Source organism: Mizuhopecten yessoensis, unplaced genomic scaffold (assembly GCF_002113885.1).
Source record: "Mizuhopecten yessoensis strain PY_sf001 unplaced genomic scaffold, ASM211388v2 scaffold8261, whole genome shotgun sequence".
Lineage (NCBI taxonomy): Eukaryota > Metazoa > Mollusca > Bivalvia > Pectinida > Pectinidae > Mizuhopecten > Mizuhopecten yessoensis.
Genome location: NW_018407459.1, coordinates 379,467 through 400,367, shown reverse-complemented (window position 1 = coordinate 400,367; position 20,901 = coordinate 379,467). Strand labels below are relative to the sequence as shown.

General features: G+C 36.5%; 2 protein-coding genes across 4 annotated transcripts; one reads left to right on the top strand and one right to left on the bottom strand.

The window, feature by feature from the left end:
• Positions 1-7,638: 7,638 nt before the first annotated feature.
• On the bottom strand, positions 7,639-13,113 carry LOC110455541. Of its 3 annotated transcripts, XM_021505729.1 has the most exons (3): positions 11,393-13,113; positions 10,667-10,746; positions 7,639-8,081 (listed from the first exon to the last, which is right to left on the bottom strand). In XM_021505729.1, exon 1 carries the CDS (start codon positions 13,022-13,024, stop codon positions 11,912-11,914), a length of 1,113 nt encoding a protein of 370 aa, XP_021361404.1. In that variant the 5' UTR covers positions 13,025-13,113; the 3' UTR covers positions 7,639-8,081; positions 10,667-10,746; positions 11,393-11,911. The 3 variants fall into 3 exon arrangements, with proteins under 3 accessions (XP_021361404.1, XP_021361401.1, XP_021361403.1); XM_021505726.1 differs by having other exon boundaries at positions 10,667-13,113; XM_021505728.1 differs by having other exon boundaries at positions 7,639-8,078; positions 10,667-13,113.
• A 4,488-nt stretch (positions 13,114-17,601) lies between these two features.
• On the top strand, positions 17,602-20,652 carry LOC110455533 (probable palmitoyltransferase ZDHHC24). Its single transcript, XM_021505716.1, has 2 exons — positions 17,602-18,016; positions 19,666-20,652. Exons 1-2 carry the CDS (start codon positions 17,654-17,656, stop codon positions 20,218-20,220), a joined length of 918 nt encoding a protein of 305 aa, XP_021361391.1. The 5' UTR covers positions 17,602-17,653; the 3' UTR covers positions 20,221-20,652.
• Positions 20,653-20,901: the final 249 nt, after the last annotated feature.

Sequence of the window (20,901 nt, the reverse complement as noted above, 5' to 3'; positions counted from 1 at the left end):
ATTATTCTTGCCAATGATATTCTCCAACTTGCAGATAACACTAGCGAGATTAACCGAGATATGGCTTCTAGTCTTTGTCTCCTGTGTAATATATTACCATCAGATGGTGGGATGGTCAAATCACAGAACTTCCGTGGTCATGTACCTTTCTGTAAACAAGTGTTCTCGGTATTTCTTTTTAGTGTTTCATGAACCTGATGTCCGAACCAAGCTTTATTCAGAAGAAGCTGTGTGAAGATTTTAAACATATTTGACCCCTGCGACATTGAAATTGGGTGAAAGGTTATTTAATTGAACAAAGTTAGTAGCCCTTCATCCCAGTTTGCTTCTGTGTAAATATCATTACCCTATGCCTTTTGGTTATTAAGAAGAAGTTGTGTAAAGTTTTTTAAACATATTTGACTTGTGGATCAATTGTTATAAAAACAAAGCATCTAATAAATTGACTTCTTGTCTGTAAAATATACATACTTACTTCTAATTTTTCGAAAAGGAAAATAGAAATTGATCAATTTCCTGTACCATTATACAGATACTTTTTCAAGTCGTTCAATATTACAATTGGATATATCATGAGAACATTGGCCATATCGAATTCCAATATAAAAGTTCGTTTCCGCTATTTTTTGTATTTGGCAGACTTTCAAATATTGTACACGGGTTCCCCTTGGCTCCTACTTGTGTAACTCCGTTTTGTGGAAATCGTTTTAACGAACGGGCCCCGGTTGCTCAAAGATTGGTTCTCAAGTAACCAGTGGTGCGGCAAATTTTTAAAATGCGAATCAAAATCTTGAACATACGAGCATATCATTTCACTGCTATATATTGGTTGGAAATAATAAGACTGAGGTGTTTTGGGGGGAATTTTTGATTTTAAAGTCTTTGGTTTCTTATTTGCAACAACTTGAATAGTTCATCAACCACTTGTTATAGAGGCAAAGCTTTCATCGTGTACTTCAGGGTAAAAGTTCGATATGGTTATTTTTCGGATATCACAGGATTTATCATTTTCGAATTTTGTGAACAGGTTAGCCTCGAGTCTTAGTACTTCAATATAACTTTGATGCCTGGGCAATGTCAAGCTAAATTGGTCGAGTGTTTCATGATTGAAGGTCAATATCATTACTTTACGATGTCAAGTACCTTAATAGGTTAATGTCACTATGAAAGGTCAAACTTAACACTACCGTGAACATCATTCGGAGGAGTACTATAACCGAGATCGATGCCAAATTACCCAGATGCCAGTTAATGTTCAAAGTCTTGGAGGTAAAATACTACATCCGACCGTTGTTTATATATGTTGCTGCGTTCGGGGAGTGAAAGGATACTACCATAACAATTTGGTGAAACCGTGTCCAGTACTGACAGTAGTTTTGGGACAACATTGTTTCAAGCAAATCTTCAATTCAACCATGGCCTTTCATTTCTTATCATTTCATCCCCAATGGCTAAGCATTTTATATCACTACGATCTGGTTTAAATCTGCGTTTTACCTCAGACCAAGTAGGGTCATCAACTTTATTATATCCCCCTCAAACTTAGCTAGGGGGTACATAGTAAAAAGCCTGTGTACAAGATTTCTCGGCTATTATTGGTCATTTATATTTACATCATAGTATGGTTGTGCCAAGTTCTAAACCCGATTAGATTTTGATGGTCATCGGTCAAGGTTTAAGGGTCACACTTGACCATTTTTGAGGTTAAAATATCTCAACCCCTCAACAAATTTAGTTTATATTCACACCAAAATATGGCAACACCTGGTTAGATTTTTAGATATCGGTCAACATAATGATACGAGGGTTAAAGTTCAGGAGCAAAGTGGGTGATGGGGAGAGATTGAAGGCAAGTACATCCACGCGAGCTTCTGCTGGAATTTGTCATTTAAATCAAACAACCTAATTTGACCCTTAACCCAGCTTATTAACCCCCAAAAGGCAAGGATTAGTCCCTTTATTTGCAGTTTTGTCACAATACACATGGATTGTATCACGATACATACTTACCCTTTGAAATTTCCATGGGGGAGATTGTACTCATAAAAATGCGGCGTCCGGCGTAATCTTTTTACTATAAACAACTTCTTCTTAATAACCAAAAGGCCTAGGGTGATATTTAGGATGAATGGCTTCCCAGTTTGTTCAATTAAATTAAATTACCTATTCAATGTCACAGGGGTCAAATATGTTAAATTGTACACAACTTCTTCTTAATAACCAAAAGGCATAAGGTAATGATATTTAGCCAGAAGCAAACTGGGATAAAGGGCTACCTAGTTTGTTCAATTAGATGACCTTCACCCAATTTCAAAGGGGTCCAACATGTTTAAAATCTTTACAAAACTTCTTCTGAATAACCAATATGCCCTGGGTGATGATATTTTGCCAGTAGCATGCTGGGATGAAGGGCTACCACGTTTGTTCTAATGAACGAACTTCACACATATTCAAGGTCACATTGGGTCAATTGTCTTAAAAAGCCTTTAAACAACTTCTTCTAAATAACCGAAAGGAGCAGGATGGTGATATTTGGTCAGTATCTTGTTGGGATGAATGGCTACCAAGTTTGTTCAAATAAATGTCCTTCCAACATAATCAAGGTCACAGTGATTAATTATGTTAAAATCTTTAAACGACTTCTTCTGAATAACTAAAACGCCCAGGGTGATGATATTTGGTCAGTAGCATGTTGGGATGAAGCGCTACCAAGTTTCACAAATGAAAGACCTTCACTGATATTCAAGGTCACAGGGGTCAATTGTCTAAAAAAATATCTTCTTCTGAATAACCATCAGATCAAGGATGATATCTGGCCAGTAGCATGCTAGCATGAAGGGCTACAAAGTCTGTTCAAATGAATGACCTTGACCTATCTTCAAGGTCACAGGGGTCAAATATGTTTTAAACCTTTAAACAACTTCTTCTGAATAATCAAAAGGCCCCGGGTGATGATATTTAGCCCGTAATGTACTGGGATGAGGGGCTACCAAGTTTGTTAAAATGAATGACTTCTTCTGAATAGCCAAAAGGCCAAGGGTGATGATATCTGGCCAGAAATATGCAAGGAATAAGTGCTACAAAGTTTGTTAAAAATGAATGTTCCGACTTTTATTCCAGGTCACAAGGATCAAATATGTATAAAATCTTTAAATGACTTCTTCTGAATAACCACGAGACCCTGAATGATGATAATTGGCTAGTAGCAAGCTTGGATGAAGGGCTACCAAGTTTGTTAAAATAAGTCACCTATATGTAAGGTCACAGGGATCAAATATATTTAAAATCTTTAAACGACTTTTCTGAATAACCAAAAGGCCCAGGATGATGATTTAGTCTGTAGCATGCTGGAATGAAGGCCTGCCAAGTTTCATTGAAATGAATGACCTTGACCATTAGTCAAGGTCACAGGGATCAAATATGTTCAAAATCTTTAAACTACATCTTTTAAATAACAAAAAGGCCCAGGATGATGATATTTAGTTGGTAACGTGCACGGGTGAAGGGCTACCAAGTTCATTGAAATGAATGACCTTGACTTTTATTCAAGGGGTCAAATATGTTTAAAATCTTTTAACGACTTCTTCTGAATCTGGCCAGAAGTATGCTAGGATGAAGGGCTACCATGTTTGTTCAAATCTTTAAACTACTTCTTCTGAATGACCCCGATACCCAGAATGTTTGTATTTTGGGCAGTTGCATGCTTGGATGAAGGGTTATCAAGTAATTTTAATGCCCCTGACCCACTTTCAAGATCACATTTGGTCAGATATGTTTTAACCTTTAAATGACCTTATCTCCTTAAATAAAAAGGTTTACGGTGGTGACATTTGGCAAGTTGCATGCCGAGATGAAGGGCTATAAAGTTTGTTCTTCATAATGACCTTGTCATACTTTAAAGGTCACAGGGGTCAAATGTTTTAAAATCTTTTAACAGGTTGTTTAGAATGACTAATAGTCATAAATACTGATATTTTGCCTGTAGCTTTATTTTATATCACTTTTAAGGTAACAAGTGCGAGTTTAATACCAGATGAGCGATGCAGGCCCATTGGACCTCTTTATGGTGTTTTTTTAGGATACTAGCCTGGGGCTAATAATCCGCTAGCCTGAAATGAAATTCTGCTAGCCTGACAAATACAAAGTGAAGCGTAAAATATAGGTCAAAATCAGCTTCCATAATATGCGTTCAGTATAGAGCAACCCTAGATGCACAATTGATTTAAGTCTAACCAACGTAGCACTTGTAGTAGGCAAGATATAGATGAGAGCAATTCTTCTCAACCAGGTGCATGGACAGACCCCATTTTTTCAATCCCTCGCCAACTCAATGAATGGAGGATAATAAGCTTTTGAATAACATTAGGTCATAAATTTCTGTATTACACACCAATATGATATGCCTTTGTACTGTATGTAATATACAGGTTTTCTAATTGTGTGACACAACCCCTATTAATTTGTGAAACTTTTGACCCCCCATAGGCTCTGTATGCTAGCACTGATATTTGGTTATATTTTATAGAAGGCTGTCAAGTGCGAAAGTAAACAAACAGCAGACGATTGACAACAGACAATGCACCACCAAACTACCCAGTTAGCATTGATTTTGGGTGTTTGGGGCAGCCACATGCAATTTATTGGTTATTCTACCACGTTTGCGATGCAACAACACTTTTCATTGGTTAAGAAACATGGATAATAAACCATCCACGTGTGTATTATTTTCCAACAGACCAATGTAATATGGCTGGATCGCTACAGTGCATTTTCATGTAAACGGTTGAATGTTTTTAGAGTAGCTTAATTAGGTCAGAGCCAGCATACCAAGCATCACATGTGATAAGCATCCTTTAAGACACATAAGCCATGCAAGTTTAGTTGATGTACAACTAGTAACTTAGGAACTGACCTTAACCAATCATCTTAACCTGGTCACTGAAGCAGAAAATATAGGTCAGAAGCAGCATCTGAAGCATTGCATGCTATAAGCATCCTTAAATACATAAGCCATGCAAGTTTAGTTGATGTATTAGTTGAAGTAGCTACTTGGATCTTCTTAACCAGTGCAGATGGGGCGTGACCTTAACCAACCTTCTTAATCCAGGTCAAAACAGCATCTGAAGTATTGCATGTGATAAGCATCCTTAGATACATAAGCCATGCAAGTTTAATTGATGTACAACAAGTAGTTACTTAGTACCTGACCTTAACCAATATTCTCAACCTGGTCAGTCAAGCGGAAAATGTAGGTCAGAATCAGTATCCGAAACTTTGCATATGATAAGCATCCTTAGATAAACAAGAGGCCCAGAGGGCCTGTATCGCTCACCTGGATACCTAAGCAGTCATGGCAAAATATTCTCCAAATGAGATCAAGGGAATATGCCAGACCCCAAGGCCAATCCTTGTAGCATATCTGTATTAGATTTTTCATGCCCAGCAATTTTATGTATGGTTATGGGGTAGGGATCTCAACTGCTTCCAAGCTTTGACTCAGTAACAAGGTCCCTAGAGTCGTGGCCAGACCCCAGGATCGATTCTAATATCGTGACTGCATTTGTCTCTTTTTGCCCAGCTTTTGTATATATAGTTTTGGGGTGGGGATCTCAACCGTTTCAAAGTTATGACCCAGGGGCCAAGTCTGCAAGGGTGGGGCAGACCCTGGGATCAATTACATTATCATGACTGCATTCGTCCATTTATGCCCAACAATTGTATATATAGTTTTGGGGTGGGGATATTAACCATTTCGAAGTTATGACCCAGGGGTTAAGTCTCCAAGGGTGGGGCAGTCCCCAAGGCCAACCTGGAAGCATATTTGCAATCATCTCTTTATACTCAGCAATTGTATATATAGGGTTTTGGGTGGGGTTCTCAACTGTTTCCAAGCTGTGACTAAGAAACTAGGTCCCTAGGGGTTCGGTCAGACCCCCTGCAGGGTCATTTCTGATATCATGATTGCATTCGTCTCTTTATGCCCAGCATTTGTATATATAGTTTTGGGGTGGGGATCTCAACCGTTTTAAAGTTATGGCCCAGGGACTATGTCTCCAAGGGTGGGGCCAGACCCTAGGGACATCCTGGAAGCAAATGTGCATTCTTCTCTTTATACTCAGCAATTGTATATATGGTTATATGGTGGGGATCTCAACCATTTCCAAGTAATACATTTTATTGGCCCCACCCCTTAGCCCGGGGGGTCAGCCCCACCATTTGTACAATTTTGAATCCCTGCCTCCCATGAATACTTCCGACCAAATATGATCAATATCCATGGCATAGTTCTGCAGAAGAAGTCATTTATAGCAATATAACCAAATTGCCCCCTTTTGGCCCCGCCCCTCAGCCCCCTGGGGGGTCAGCCCAACCGTTTGTACAATTTTGAATCTCCACCACCTAGAGATGCTTCCAGTCAAATAAGGTTGATATCCATCACTTAGATCCAGAGAAGAAATCGTTTAAAGCAGTAAAGCCAAATACCCTTTTTGGCCCTGCCCCTCAGCCACACCATTTGTCCTTTTTTTAAATCCCTGCCTCCCAGGAATGCTTTTGATCAAATATGATTGATATCCAGTGCACAGTTCTACAGAAGAAGTCGTTTGTAGCAATATAGCCAAATTGCCCCTTTTTGGCCCCGCCCCTAAGCCCCCTGGGGAGTCGTTTGTACAATTTTGTACAATTTTTAATCACCACCACCTAGGGATGCTTCCAGTCAAATTTAGTCTGTTTCCAACGTTTCCAACAAAGTCGTTTAAAGAAATTGTTGACGTACGGACGGTGAGCTAATAAGCCATGCAAGTTTAATTGATGCAGGATAATTAATACCTTGGAAACTGAGCCAAACCATTCTTATTAACCCTAGTGCAGACAAATGGACGGACAGACGGGAATCGCCGTTCTACCTTGTATAAGCCCTGATTGTGTTACACTCCTGCCAAAAATCTATTTTACTTCTCGATTAACTTAAAGCCTGTCAGGCTTATGGTCAGAATGTTCCGTTGAACTTTGTGTGTAGGTGACTTGAAGTAGTGTTTGTAAATCAATCAAATGCTGATTTCAAGTGTTGACGAGGGATTTTGCTACATTGGTGGAGCCGATTGATTGAGGGAAACATCTGTCATAAAGCATTACGTCAGTCAGTGTTTATAGTTTACAGTCCGTCAACTGAATGACTACTGAAAATGAAAAACAAAATCCTTCCCAAATATATCCAGGTAAAATAGGACATATGTCCACAGGGTCAGAAAATTGACGACATAAAGGCATCACATGACAAATGTTAGTGCACACAAAAAAGCAGCCTAATTTAAAATAAATAAGATTATCTAGGCCACCTTGCTTATCAAAGACATATGGACACTAAAGTAGACGCGACAAAGCTTTTGTTACATTTTACTTGGTAGAAAAGATGTAATCAACATATGTTTATACATTATGATGGAATATGCAACTCGGGAATCGAGAATGTTGGATAAATAATCAATTCAGACAGCAAAGCGAATGTCGTTAATCATTTTTTCCAAAACATTTTCTCATCCTCATTATATATATTCCACCATAATACATGCACATGTTGATTATTTCTGAACAATACAACAGAAAACAAGAACGCAATATTCAATTTTAATACAGCCATTAATACCCAAAAATATCAATAACAAATACACCATCAAATAAATATACTTAAATCTACCATCATGTCCTAGACCTAACTTATCACATGGTAGATGAAGCATTAAAAAATAATAGCAGTGTCTTTGTGCATAAATCAATACACTTAGAACATTAGCAGAAGTCATCTGTGACAGTCCTACTTTACTAGAATCATCTGTCAGTAATTACTAATATTTCCTGCCAGTTAGCAAATCACTTCAAAGAGGACTTTAGAAATCCACAAAACACAATCTTTTACGACTGCAATAAAATCAGACTGTTCCTTCTTTTGTATTTACCTACCACTGGTAACTTTGATAAATTTCTATGAACCTATTTCACTGTTTTCATCTTGACGAGGTCTGTCAACATACTTACTACCCCAGCCTTTCATTACAAGTTCAGCTTTGTCTGCCTCTCCACTGCTGGTTCAGCACCATGAAAAAAGTACAAACTAAACAGCTATCAAGAGTTCAATTGTGTACTAGCCTACTTGTCTAATGATCAATTAACAACATCATATTTACATGTCTCAGGTAATATAAACAAAATTGGAATTATGTACACTCAACATACAAAATTCACAATAGTAAAGAAAATACACTTTAGAAAAGTGATTGTTTTATACAAGTAGAAACCGAAGAAACCAAAAAATGGATTAAATCAGATGTACATATGATGGTTTATACCACTGTCTGAACTACATATAATATTTACAAGTCAACACAGACAGATATTTTTAAAAAGTATTAACTGTGTGCCTGTCCAAAGATTTTTTGCATTAAATATTTCTTTGAAAACATCAGTAGATCAAGTTCATTTTATTCATCATTTTGATGCATCTTAAATCCAGTTAAAAGTATACGTACGGTACAGCCTGTTACTCAAAATTCTGCTTTGCAGAATATTAAGTGTAAATATGATTAACATCAAATTCTATCAGATTTCTTAGGAAAATATAAGAAAATAACTGGTGTCTCAAAAACAACTTTCCAAAATTGGTGGTGTACATTCCCAGTCAAATTATATTATTCCTGGTCTTGAAAACATTGCTTTACAAATATTGCAGCAAAAAAAGTTCATGTCTGTGCTAATCAGTAAAAGTCCTGGTTGTTCAATTCATATAACACATATTTGACAGGTATTTTAAGGATTGAAATATTCGTCTCAATGCCATTCCATTTGCTGGGTGTCTTGACTAGGGCATGTATTCATGATTCCATTGTCGTGCTCAAGCATTGACACTGCTCAGACCCACTTTTTTATAACTGGCTTAAATCTGACACAGTCAAGAAGTCGAGTATAAATATTGAAAACAGCATTCTGCTTTAAGTCTATGAAATTCTTCCAAATTATGGAAAAAATATATAAGTATTATGGCCAAATAAAAATAAAGCTGTGTTTCCCTACCGACCCTAATATATTTTATTGGTCTTTAACAGTCATTGTTATGCATTGATTAGCTGTTTAATTGTTCAAAGTGTATATATAGTTTGCTATGCATTTTACTAGCATTGGCTCCTGGTCAGCAAGAGTTTTATTTGAAGATAGTTGCTAAGTAGCCGTATATAACTGTGGTTATTATACAGATAATGGGATAATAATAATAATAATTGGAGGTTCTTATATACCGCTTTATCACAACCTAGTTCGTAGGTCATCTCAAAGCAGTTCACAAATTATTATCCGTGGTTATAGGGCTTTTGCAACCAGCCAATACATTTCTCAACTCCCTGGGGAGCATACAGCCGAGCTAAAAGCTAGCATTCAACAATTCTAGCACTGCCCAACCACGTCTCATTTACAGCTGAGTAGACTGGAACAAGCGGAGTAAAGTATCTTGCTCAAAGATACAACACATTGATGTGCCGTGGTGCGAACCTGCAACCCTTCGGTCACAAGCCCGGCGTCCTACCACGTGACTATCGTGCCTCCATGGAATCTGTAAATTAGTATGACCGTCTGTAGTGTAGGTGGGGGAAGTCCAGTCTGTGATGTCAGTGTTTGTGCCTCTAGCTGATGCTGACCGCAGGAGTCAAATTTAGCAAGATTTATGGCCAGTTGAACCTAGATCAACATTTTTAATGTAGCAGGATTTTGCTAATGGACAGTTCAGCTTGGGAGTCAAAGGAGGATAAGAGAGTTGGGTTTGGGAGTTGAGTTGAGGAGTCTTGAAGAAGGAGGTTGAGAATTAGGGAGACAGAGTTGAGAGGTCTAGAGAGCTAGAAAGTTAAGAGTTAAAGTGAGAATTAGGAAGTAAGTTATAATAGTCTTGTGTTGTCAATATAGTGTAAATATAAATGCACTTATTTTGTTGTTCAATTAGTTTGAACTGGTGACAGTGGACATTGAGAACAGAGTAACACCGGTGACCATCAGTTGAGTTTGGATTACTAAAAACTAGTGTCCTAGTAAGGATGGTTTAGAAATGTAACACTGGCCATGGTTGTAGCACTACTGTAATAATTTACTTCAATGTGTCGTTTGAGTCTGCTCAACGCAAAAACTAGAAATGCAGGGATTTTTTATTTGTGTATTTATTTTACATGAATAAAAAATTATATATTTGGTGCCATACATACTTTTAAAACAATACCATATTTGTAACATTCATTGTTTATAAGGGGTAATCAGGAGATTTTCTTCACCAGAAAAATAAATAAAATAAACAAATAACACAAAAAGTTTTTCCTAACTACCCTATTTTTTTTGGAGCCAAGACTGGAAACACACATATATATTTTTATTTGGCCTAAACAATAAAATGAGGTTAAACACAAAATCTGAGTTTGAGCACGAGAATGTTTTCTTGAATATTGGCCCAGGAACATAGGACTCCAGCAAGCACAATCAACAGGATTTAACAGTAGCACTAATTTAAAACTCACTTTGAACAAATTAATATCAGGTCTGCATTCAGCAAAGTAAAAAATGTAGCGACTCAACTTTTTGGGGTGACTAAATTTTCGCATATATTTAGATTTAAAAATTGTTTAAGGAAACACCTTACCATTTTCATTCAGTATCACTTTTTACAGTAAGGTTGTTATTGGGAATCGCTTCTCTGACCAGAGAATAGTGTGACATCAACTGAAAAAGAAATTGAAGTAACATTTTAGTATAATTGTAAAATTACATTTTTGCAGCTCATCACCTGAAATGTACTTTTTAATTTGTCTTGCTTCAAGTGCGAAAAGAATTTTCTTCTCAGGTAAGTTTTACTTAAACCTGATTTTTTTTATTAAATACCATGGGTATATTCATATTTCATAACCCATTCTTGTATAAAATGTTAACATTTTCAATGAATGAAATACTGCATATTGTTGTGAAATTTCAATTATTTTTGAAACTCATTTCAGATGATGATAAATTGATAAAAGAAAGAAAGAAAGTAAGGAGAAAAAGAATGGAAGTTAGGAGATACATGTAGTTAGGGAGATAAATATTGGTCAGCTATCTGATGTTCGGCTCAAATTTCCTTTTTTGAAGGAATTTTAAACACTTGAAGGAATTTTAAACACAAACATCTTATCTTGACCTCATTATTTATTTATTTTTTCCATCAAAAACTTGTATCACTTCAATAGAAAAGTCTACATTTTCAATTGTATCCATTTTGTTATTGTAGTTGAAATTTAAATGTGTGTATATACAATCAGTTTTCTGCAGTTCTGTTGTAAGTGATACATGCTTTGATTTCATACAATTTTCAATCTCACAAAGTGACACAGACCATTTTATTTGCACTGTATACTCCACCAAAGCGAACTGCTTAGTTCTGAACTGTTCCTAATGATGTGCAGACTTTTTCATTTTTCTCAAATCAAGCACGGGTGTGGCTGGAAATGTAAACATATTTGTATAGATTGTTATAAAATTATTTCAAATATCTATCAAAAATGTAGTCACCCCAATTGAAAAAAAGTTCAACTGTTTAAAAAAGCAATGGTATCACATTTAAACTGAACATATTGTATACAATTGAATCTTCAAAATTCATTTTAAAAATAATTTAGTGATCTCCTTTGAACGAAAGTTCTGCTGGATCTATCTACACATCTGATTGGTATCATGTTCTTCATTCTTTTCATGAATATTCTATTCTTTCCTATCAAATAATCATGTCATTCATTAGGCTACATAACCTTCATATTAAAGACTTTTCATTTTACATGAAACTTAAAAGCTTAAGTACTTTTCTTAATTTTCACTGATTATCAATGAAATTACCGACCATTTTCACAATATTATTTCACCCTTCTCCCTGAACCTTTCCATAGGAATGGTCACAGGTGATAGCCTTGGCATGAGCAGCACTGGAAGCACAATTTGCACAGAATTCCAAAGACACAGATCCATTAGAAACATGGAGACATATACCAGCTGGTCCATGGCCCGGCATTTCATTGGAATTTTGTTCTAATGTTGATGAAGGTGATGAATCACATTGGTCATCCATCTTTTCTGGTTTTATTTCTTTTGAAGTAGTACTGGTACCCCTTTTGAGTTTCCCATACCTTGTATTCATTTGCATTGTAGGGACATGTGCATCTTCAACCTTGCGTTTTTTTGTTGCTACTGGTACACTTACAGACTTATCAACTGTGTTTTCATTTATGTCCTTAATATTTTCTTTGTCATATCTATCAACTGTTAATGAAGTCTGGAATTTAACACCTGGTGTATTTTGTATATTGCCAATCAAGTGTGCCAACGTTGTTTGGTTAGCTATCACGCTTTTCAAATATTGAACTTCTGTTTTCAGCTGATCCAATGACGTTTGTAACATATTGTTTCTAGTTTTGAGACCTGTATTTTCTGTCTTCAGTATATCAACTGTTGTTTCTAGTTCTTCTGTGTATTTCTTTTTCTTTTTGCGGTTTTCGCGAGCTGCAACAGCACTCTTGGTCATGCATGCGCCGTCACGAGATTCTAAACCCACTGGTGAGCTTGATTTCACACTGTCATTCGAACTTGAGCGTTTCCCGTTTGTCGTGTTCGAACGTCGCGAATTCTTGCAAGTAACGTTACTGGACCGGGAAATCAGACGTCCTCGATTTCCATTACCCAAGTAATCAATTAATTCTTTTTCTTCTAATGTTCTAATACTTGCAAAATTTAGCTGTTTTTCTTGGGTGTCGCCATTAGGATAAACACGTACGACTGAGCGCTTCTTATCGTTAGAGTTTTTTGGTTTGATTTCTTTTGTGTCCGTTTCTCTTTCCAACAGACCGTCAAATAAATCAAACGAGCTAGTTTCTTCACCTTCGAACAAGTCTATGTTCGAAGACGAAGATTCAAAGTCATCAAGGTCACACATATCATCCTCGTCCAATGTACATATTGACTTACCGACTGGCAACATGTTTTCAATAATTTTGATTTTTCTTTGTGATTTGTGTGGCGCTCAAATTTTCAACATGGCTTCTTTCTACGCACGCTGAACGTTTTCGTAAAAACTTCCGTCATGGGAGATAACTCGACAAAGATAGATAAACTGAGCTGTAGACCGTGAACATTATTCCAGGGACAGTATATATACGTCCCTGATTATTCTGATATGAATTATTGTTTTTCATACTGTCATATTTAACGGGACGCCGTATGTTTTCTCTAATATATCAAACTACAGCTGTAAATGATAAGTTGACAATGTATTCGTGCATGAAGATGCAACTCCATATGAGTAAATCACGGGATCAGAAAAGGAATGTTTTTGAAATAATGAACAACAAACATGAGGTCATGCACAGAAAATCAGGAAAAAACCCATTGTAAGCGTGATATTCGGAAATTTTGGAACAGTCTCCCCGATTATGTTATTACATCTCTAACGATTAACTTGACTTTGAAATTAATCTTGATACTCCCGCATTGGAAAAATCTTGAACTGAAATACAATCATCACGTGGCGACATGATAAAGGTTTACAAAATATTGTTCGGGAAATAGGACCATGAAGTATCCGACATATTTAATAGCAGGGAACGTTCATTTACCCGTGGACACAACTATAAAATTTACGAATCGAATTCAAGATCAAATATCAGAAAAAAATCGTTTTCACAGAGAACTGTTGATTTACGGATAAATCTTCCGTCAAATGTTGTGACCTCAAGCACAGTTTAACAATTTGAATATAAATTAGATGATACAGTTTTCAAAATAATAAATCTAAATGTAAACGTCGCAACTTTTGAAATATGTTTTTATTTTAAAATGTTTTTATTTTTTTTTATTTTTTTATTTATTTCAGAGATGATTGTCAAAGGAATGTAAAATCCTAATTTTGTCAGAATAAATCAATGTATCTATACGTATATCAGCATATAATGTTAGCACAATTGTATTTCAGACAAGTCAAGTCAAGTCAAGTCAATTTAATTTAAAAGTCGCTACATGGTTAAACAAGGCAACACAAACCTATGGAAGGCTATAATTTATAAATAAAAACGGAGGTCGCATTATATAAAACATAACAAGCATGCACATATATGACATTGTTAAACAGAAACATTATTAAACATATATAAGGTATAGGTAGTGTGATTCCAGAAAGAAAAATAGACATTTGTTTATGTGTGCTGTGACCAATATCGGTATAGCATATATGTGCATTTCAGACATTTGTAACGAACCCCTGTGGTCTGACCGTGCATGTTTCCACTCCTACCATATATATATATATTATCATAGAATTAGATTAGCTATCTAAAATCACTGTACCCAAATCGGGACACCCTTTTTAGATAAAATACCGATGTACTTTTATACTATACTATCAATTCCAAAAAATGTTTGTTCATTTTTCATAAATAGATATTGTCTAAACTTTTCATTTCTATTACAAGTTGGTATATCCAGCGTGTGGTTCTATAAATAGAACGCAAACTTCAATCAGGGTCACGTGGGCCCTTGAACAGGTGGGACTGCATGACCTTTACTTGAGGTCTCTGATCAATATCAGCAGAAAATTACAGCTCTAACACAAAAAGAGTTATCTCCAATTAATTACCAGTTTATCAATCGTCACGTTCTTAGCGATTAGTGACCAACCCAACACGGGATAAAAAACCTTGCCCCAAAACTTTAACCAATTCCAACTAACCAGTTTTGGCCCCTAAAATTATGAAAACATCACTCAGAGCATTGCTAACACTCCATATAAATACTCCAACCTTATAATAGACAACAGCCTATTGATGGTGGTGATCCAACAATTAGCAAAAAAACTTGCCCAAATATATGGTTCAGGACATTGCTTACACTCCATATAAATACTTCAACCTTATAATAGACAACAGCCTATTGATGGTGGTGATCCAACACTTCACAAAAAGACTTGTGCCCAGAAACTTTAACCTCAAGCTTGACCCGAAACTTCAACCATGTCCAATTAAGTTGTTTTTGGCCCCTAAAATAAGAAAAAATGGTCCAGCACATTGTTTACACTTCATATAAATGACTCCACCTCATAGCAGACAAGTGCGTATTGAGTATGATAATCCAATACTGTCTCATTGGAAAAAACTTGCCCGAGAAACTTATATGATACACAATAAAGACTCAGTCCTGCACAAATATAAACTTCCAAATCGCTGCCCAATATCATATTTTGCATCGGGTCCGGATGAGAGGGTCCAGGGCTTTCCGCAACGATCGCCAGTGGCGGACTCAGGGGTGTTGCCCTAGTTGCCCGGGCAACACCCGTTTTTCTGTGTCCAAAAATAATATGGACTAAGGTTTTTGAAGATTTCCCCCTATTTCATATGGGATTTCCTTCTAATATCAACCATCCCTTGAACCATGATTTTCTATGGTTTCCCCTTGCCAGCAGTTTGAATATTTATATATGCCTAAGGGTGTTGCCCAAACAAGGAGTCCACTATACTTATACTCTTAACAATAGGGGATTAATCCTCTTATTGTTCTAATGTCACGGTGGGGTGATCAACTATCTGTTGGAATTAGGTATACAGGTAAAGTGTTTTTTCAAAGGTTGAGTCCATTTCATGATAGATAAACCTGTATTTTCACCGGTGGTTTCATGATTATACCACGGACTTAGATAACATCTAATCTAATTCCGTGATTATACCAATTAAAAAAACAGAAATTTCAAAAAATTTAAAGACAATAAAGCACCCTCCTTAGCATCACTTTATCAGGTGAATAATAACCAATGTCAGCATAAAAGCCTAGCATGTATATCCTTTTCATTAGGTGTTGCCCTTGTACATATGTAGCCGTACAAATTCACAATAAAAGACAAATAGTTAAATCATAATTCATATTTATGACAAAATAAAGCTAAAATGCTCTCCTAAACTACGAGCACATGAAGGGCAAGACATAAACATCAACATTTTAACCAAAAACCTACATCTTACCAATAGCGCTCGGCAATCACAAAATATAAATACACTATGTTATAAAATAGAACCTGGAATAATACCGCAAACTCAGAAAACTATTTTATGCCTCACTCGATCTGTTTGACAATGGAAATAATGTCCGAAAAAATCTTGCTTTCTACGCTCGGCAGTGCTTGAAATAATAAAGTATTACATCTCCGCTCGGCAAGGAAATTAGTTCTGTCACAATCTCAGAAATAATGAAGTTCTATATTTTTGGATAATTTGTCACATGCATGTACTATCCGGTCGTCTTGCACGTCAACGGGAAACATCTGACAAAGTAAAACAATTTTTGGTCTTAATTACTTACACCGGACAGGTGTTGTAAATGTGCTTACCTTTTCATATAAAAATCAGTCTTTGGTAACTGTCGGTCTCTACGTACAATCAGCATGTGATTGTACAGCAGTACCCCCAGGCCGATAACAAATTCTTTTCGGGATGGTATTTTGATTTAAGTGTTGTAAGATGGTTGAATTGTAGACGCAAACAATACTTTTAAAAAGATACTGGGACTTGATTGTATTCCGCTAAATACGCATTGGCATCATAAGTGAAAATGGAAAATGAATAATCAAATCCTTCCGAGCGTCATTTCAATAAACAAGCATTGGATCTTCAGTACATTGTATATACCTAAAAGTACACTTGTAGAAAAACAATTTACTTGCATTGACGGCTCAGTCGACCATTCAATGGGTTTTGTCAATGTGCATATGTAATGAATTTAAACTAAAAAACTACCAACGGGCCTCAGATTAATGAGTTTAGTTAACGAGATGTCCGTCGTCCCACGGACTTAGATAATCTAATTCCGTGGTCGCACAGACCAAATTTTTAGGATTCGTTGTGTCACAATTTTAAGATATTTCTTAACCGTTTTGATTAATAATATAACTTTTTCGGCCCTTCTTATTATACCTCTTCCTGTAAAAATATGTGAAGGTTTTAACTGTGTTGAAAACTATGGTGACGTTAACTTATTTACGTCACATCTTATGTATTATGACGTCATATGGCATTTTCGTAACAGGGTGGCGAATTTGGGTGCATGGCGAATTTGCCTGCACTAGAACGTTACGTACACGAATTTGCCTCATCAAAAAGTCGATTTACATTTGTTACCGCGGAATTAGATCATAAAATAAATATTTTATATAATTTTATGAAATATGGAATTGACAATATCCATTGTGAACACTGGCGTGCCGTATATCTCACTCTACTTTGAAACAGGACCAGACGAAATGTCAAGTTTCCACGTGTTTTTTCTTGTCATGCTTGTTTACAGTGGGATCGGCTCATTGTATTAAATGAAGGATAGTAGAAATATTTCCCTTAGTGCTTTATGTAATAGATTATATTTAAAACTGAAATTTAAATATTATATGCTGTATAACACGCGTATACATACATGTATTATAGCTATTGATATGATACTGCTATGCGTTTACATCTTAATGTATGCAACAATGACCGCTCCCGTCTGTTCGACATCGTGTGTGTTTACACGGTTGCGCAGTAACACTCCTTTCCGGTTTCACTTTGCATGTGCTTGCATTTGGACTTGGGTCGAAATGGAACTCAGAGAGAGAAAGGCAGATACTCTGAAAGAAAAGTTAACAAACCATTATCACAAACGCAATTTCCAAACAGACGAAAAAGATGCCAGTCGATATGGACAGATGTTCTTCTGGGGAATGGTATTTTCCTTGTTTTTTGAGAGTCAGTTTTTTCTCGTTCCAAAATTGTACTGGGGCGACACTTGGTCCATGGTAATAAACACAGTCCTAGTCTGGTTCACCTTATTTGAGTGTACAATCAATTGGATGGGCACGTATTTCGGGCAAAATAATTTTGTGACATCCGAAATAAAGGAAGAAAAATTTCCCGGAACCGCGGAGACGCCACCCGGCTGGATCAACTGTCCTAAATGTCAAGTGAGTAAATTGTCATTGAAACAAAAAAAAAAAACCCACCAGTGTATGGTAGCAATAATTGATCAAATACCAATTCATACCAAGCAATGAATTAATTACACTCCAGTATTAGGAGTTCAACTCTGCATTTGATCACGAATACATATATCTGTTTCTATATATATTTAACAGACTTGCTCAAGTCCAAGTCTTTTTATGATGGTTTTTAGAGAGTTTAACGTCCAGTTAACATCTAATTTAAGGACGCGCCTTAATCTGTGTACCGTTATGTATGTAATTGCATGTGTGTTTGCGCACAGGAGGTAGGTTATAAGGGAAGTGACACCTGCATTGCACATAAATGATCACTACATATATTATTACCCATATTAGCCCAACAAATATAATTGCTGAAATGCTGATGTAGCATCGTTGAAAGCTAGTTCAAGCTTGTGGTGATGCATCATTGTTATTTCACTCACTCGCGACTTACCTTTTTCCACTTAGTATTTCCTTAAGTTAATCATAGCAGTGTAGCAATTTAATACCAAAATGATGGGTTAAATTTCCTCGGGTGATTTCTCCAGCACTTGTTTAGTCTTTCCTTGAAGCAGTTTAGGCTCGGTGCTGAGACCACTTCCTCAGGCAATGAGTTTCACTGTTTAATATTGCGATTGCTGAAGAAGTTTCCTGTGATCTCCTTTTTGTAGGGCCTTTTACCGGTAAACAGCTTCTTGGTGTGCCCCCTTGTAGATCTGTATTCGCAGTGTTGGAATAGCTTATCCTTATCAAGTTTGTCAATGTTATTGAGGATTCTGTACACTTTGACCATGTCTGCTCTCTCCCTCCTGTATTCCAGGGTTGGTAGACTGAGTATTCTTAAACGTTCAGCGTATGATTTGTCAGTTAATGTTGGTACTCTTTTCGTTGATCTTTGCTGGACTTTTTCAATTGTAATTTTGTCCTTGGTATACAGGGGTGACCATATCGTTGAAGCATATTCGAGGTGGGGCCGTATAAGAGCTTTGTAGAGTGTTACAAATATGGGTGGGCTCATATATATGTAAAACTTCTAAATACTATTCCTGCAGTTTGGTTTGCTTTACTGGCTGCTTTTTGGACGTGTATGGAAAAAATGAGTTTTTCGTCGATGTTAACTCCCAGATCTTTTTCACTGTTTACCTTAGTGATTTCGATGGTGTCTCCATATTGCGTCAGCGTGTAGTTGAATAACTTGATTTTTTGTCTAATTTCCTCTATGCTTGCATTTGTCCACATTCAGCTTCATCATCCAATTTTCTGTCCATTGGCACATTCTGTCGATACATAAGTGATATACATATCTGTTTTCGTGTATGTATGTAATGTACATATATATACTGTCATATAGGACCTCAGGGTTCTGGTAATTCTGCATTAATTTGCCAATGAAATCCAGACAACTCCGATGTATTGAAGAAACTGAGAAAGTTGTATGGAAAGCACACTTGCTTCTGGAGATGTTGTATGTAGTAGATGTATTTGAAATTTTAGGATTGTTGTTTTTACTAGCTGTAATATACAGCTCATGTACATTTAGGAATACTGTTAGGGTATCACCACCTTACCTATTGTAAATGGTGTACATGTTATTATGTATAAATGCTTATACTTACATACTATGTTCACAGGTTGATGCTCCACCAAGATCCCATCACTGTCGCCTGTGCAATCGCTGTGTACTCAAGAGAGATCACCACTGTTTCTTCACCAACTCATGTGTTGGCTTTTACAATCAGCGCTTCTTTGTCATGTTTTGCATATACATGGTGTGGGGTAACCTGTACTCCCTGTTTCTACAATTGTCCTACACCACACAGACCATTCCAATTTTGTCCTGGGATGGACTTGCGTACATTCCAATGGTGGGACTGGCTTACATGTTTATGGGGTATATTTCCTTGGGTGAACTGTTACTAATTGTTCATTCTTGCTTTTGCTTCATGTGTCTTTGTGGTGGCGTATTCTTCCTGGGTTGGCAGCTCATACTAGCCTGTGCTGGTATGACATCTTACGAAGCTTGGAAAGGAATCCCTTGGTACCAACGGACATCTCTAGAAAATGTCCGCTCAGTATTTGGATCCATTTGGAAGATCCCTTTTCAACTGCTGTTCCCATTTCGTGTAGACCAGGATGGAAATGGTGTGGAATGGATAGTTCGCACAAAAAATGTTAAATATCAATGAAGAACATGACTGATGAACAATTTTAAATCTTGTTTGTTTTATGCAAAACACACTTATTATTTGTAATTCTGAACTGTGTCAATCAAACTCTTGAAACTGTATTAGCTCATGCAAATGAGGACATATATGCCAGACTGTATGCATAATACTCTGTTTATATTTATTGACTTGACATAATTTATAATTAAGTTTGTCAGTTTAACAGATAAGATACCACCTTTGTGTAAATATTTAATGATTATTCTCACGTTGTTTGACGTATACCAATGTGACTGATTGCCTATAGTCATATATAGTTGATACAGATCAGTGTTGTTCAGCATACATAAAAATCAGGTGATGCAATAAAATGCTATTGAATTTATATTTAAATGTTCATCAATATACCGGTACATCCTCGATATCCAGGGGTTACGCTCACTTTCGCTCTCTGCACCCCTGGAATATCATATGTCATAGAAAAATTGAAGGCTCAGTATGTGCCACCTTGTTGATGAGACAAGAAGACTACATCAAAAGAATCTTGCGGTCACATAACGGAAAAAATTGACAGGCTTAGAAGTGAGGCGTTTCTCCTTTGTAATCTTCAAAGGACATAGGTATCAGCCTAGTGATTGGCCTTTTTTTTTTTTTACCTGAGACAAATCAAACAGCTATCTCTGTGCTTTCAATTTTGCTATG

Excerpts from the sequence above, each read along its gene's own strand:
- LOC110455541 (XM_021505726.1), bottom strand. The coding sequence starts at position 13,024 with ATGTTGCCAGTCGGTAAGTCAATATGTACATTGGACGAGGATGATATG.
- LOC110455533 (XM_021505716.1), top strand. The coding sequence starts at position 17,654 with ATGGAACTCAGAGAGAGAAAGGCAGATACTCTGAAAGAAAAGTTAACA. Across the intron at positions 18,017-19,665 it reads TCAACTGTCCTAAATGTCAA|GTTGATGCTCCACCAAGATC; the intron begins GTGAGTAAATTG and ends CTATGTTCACAG.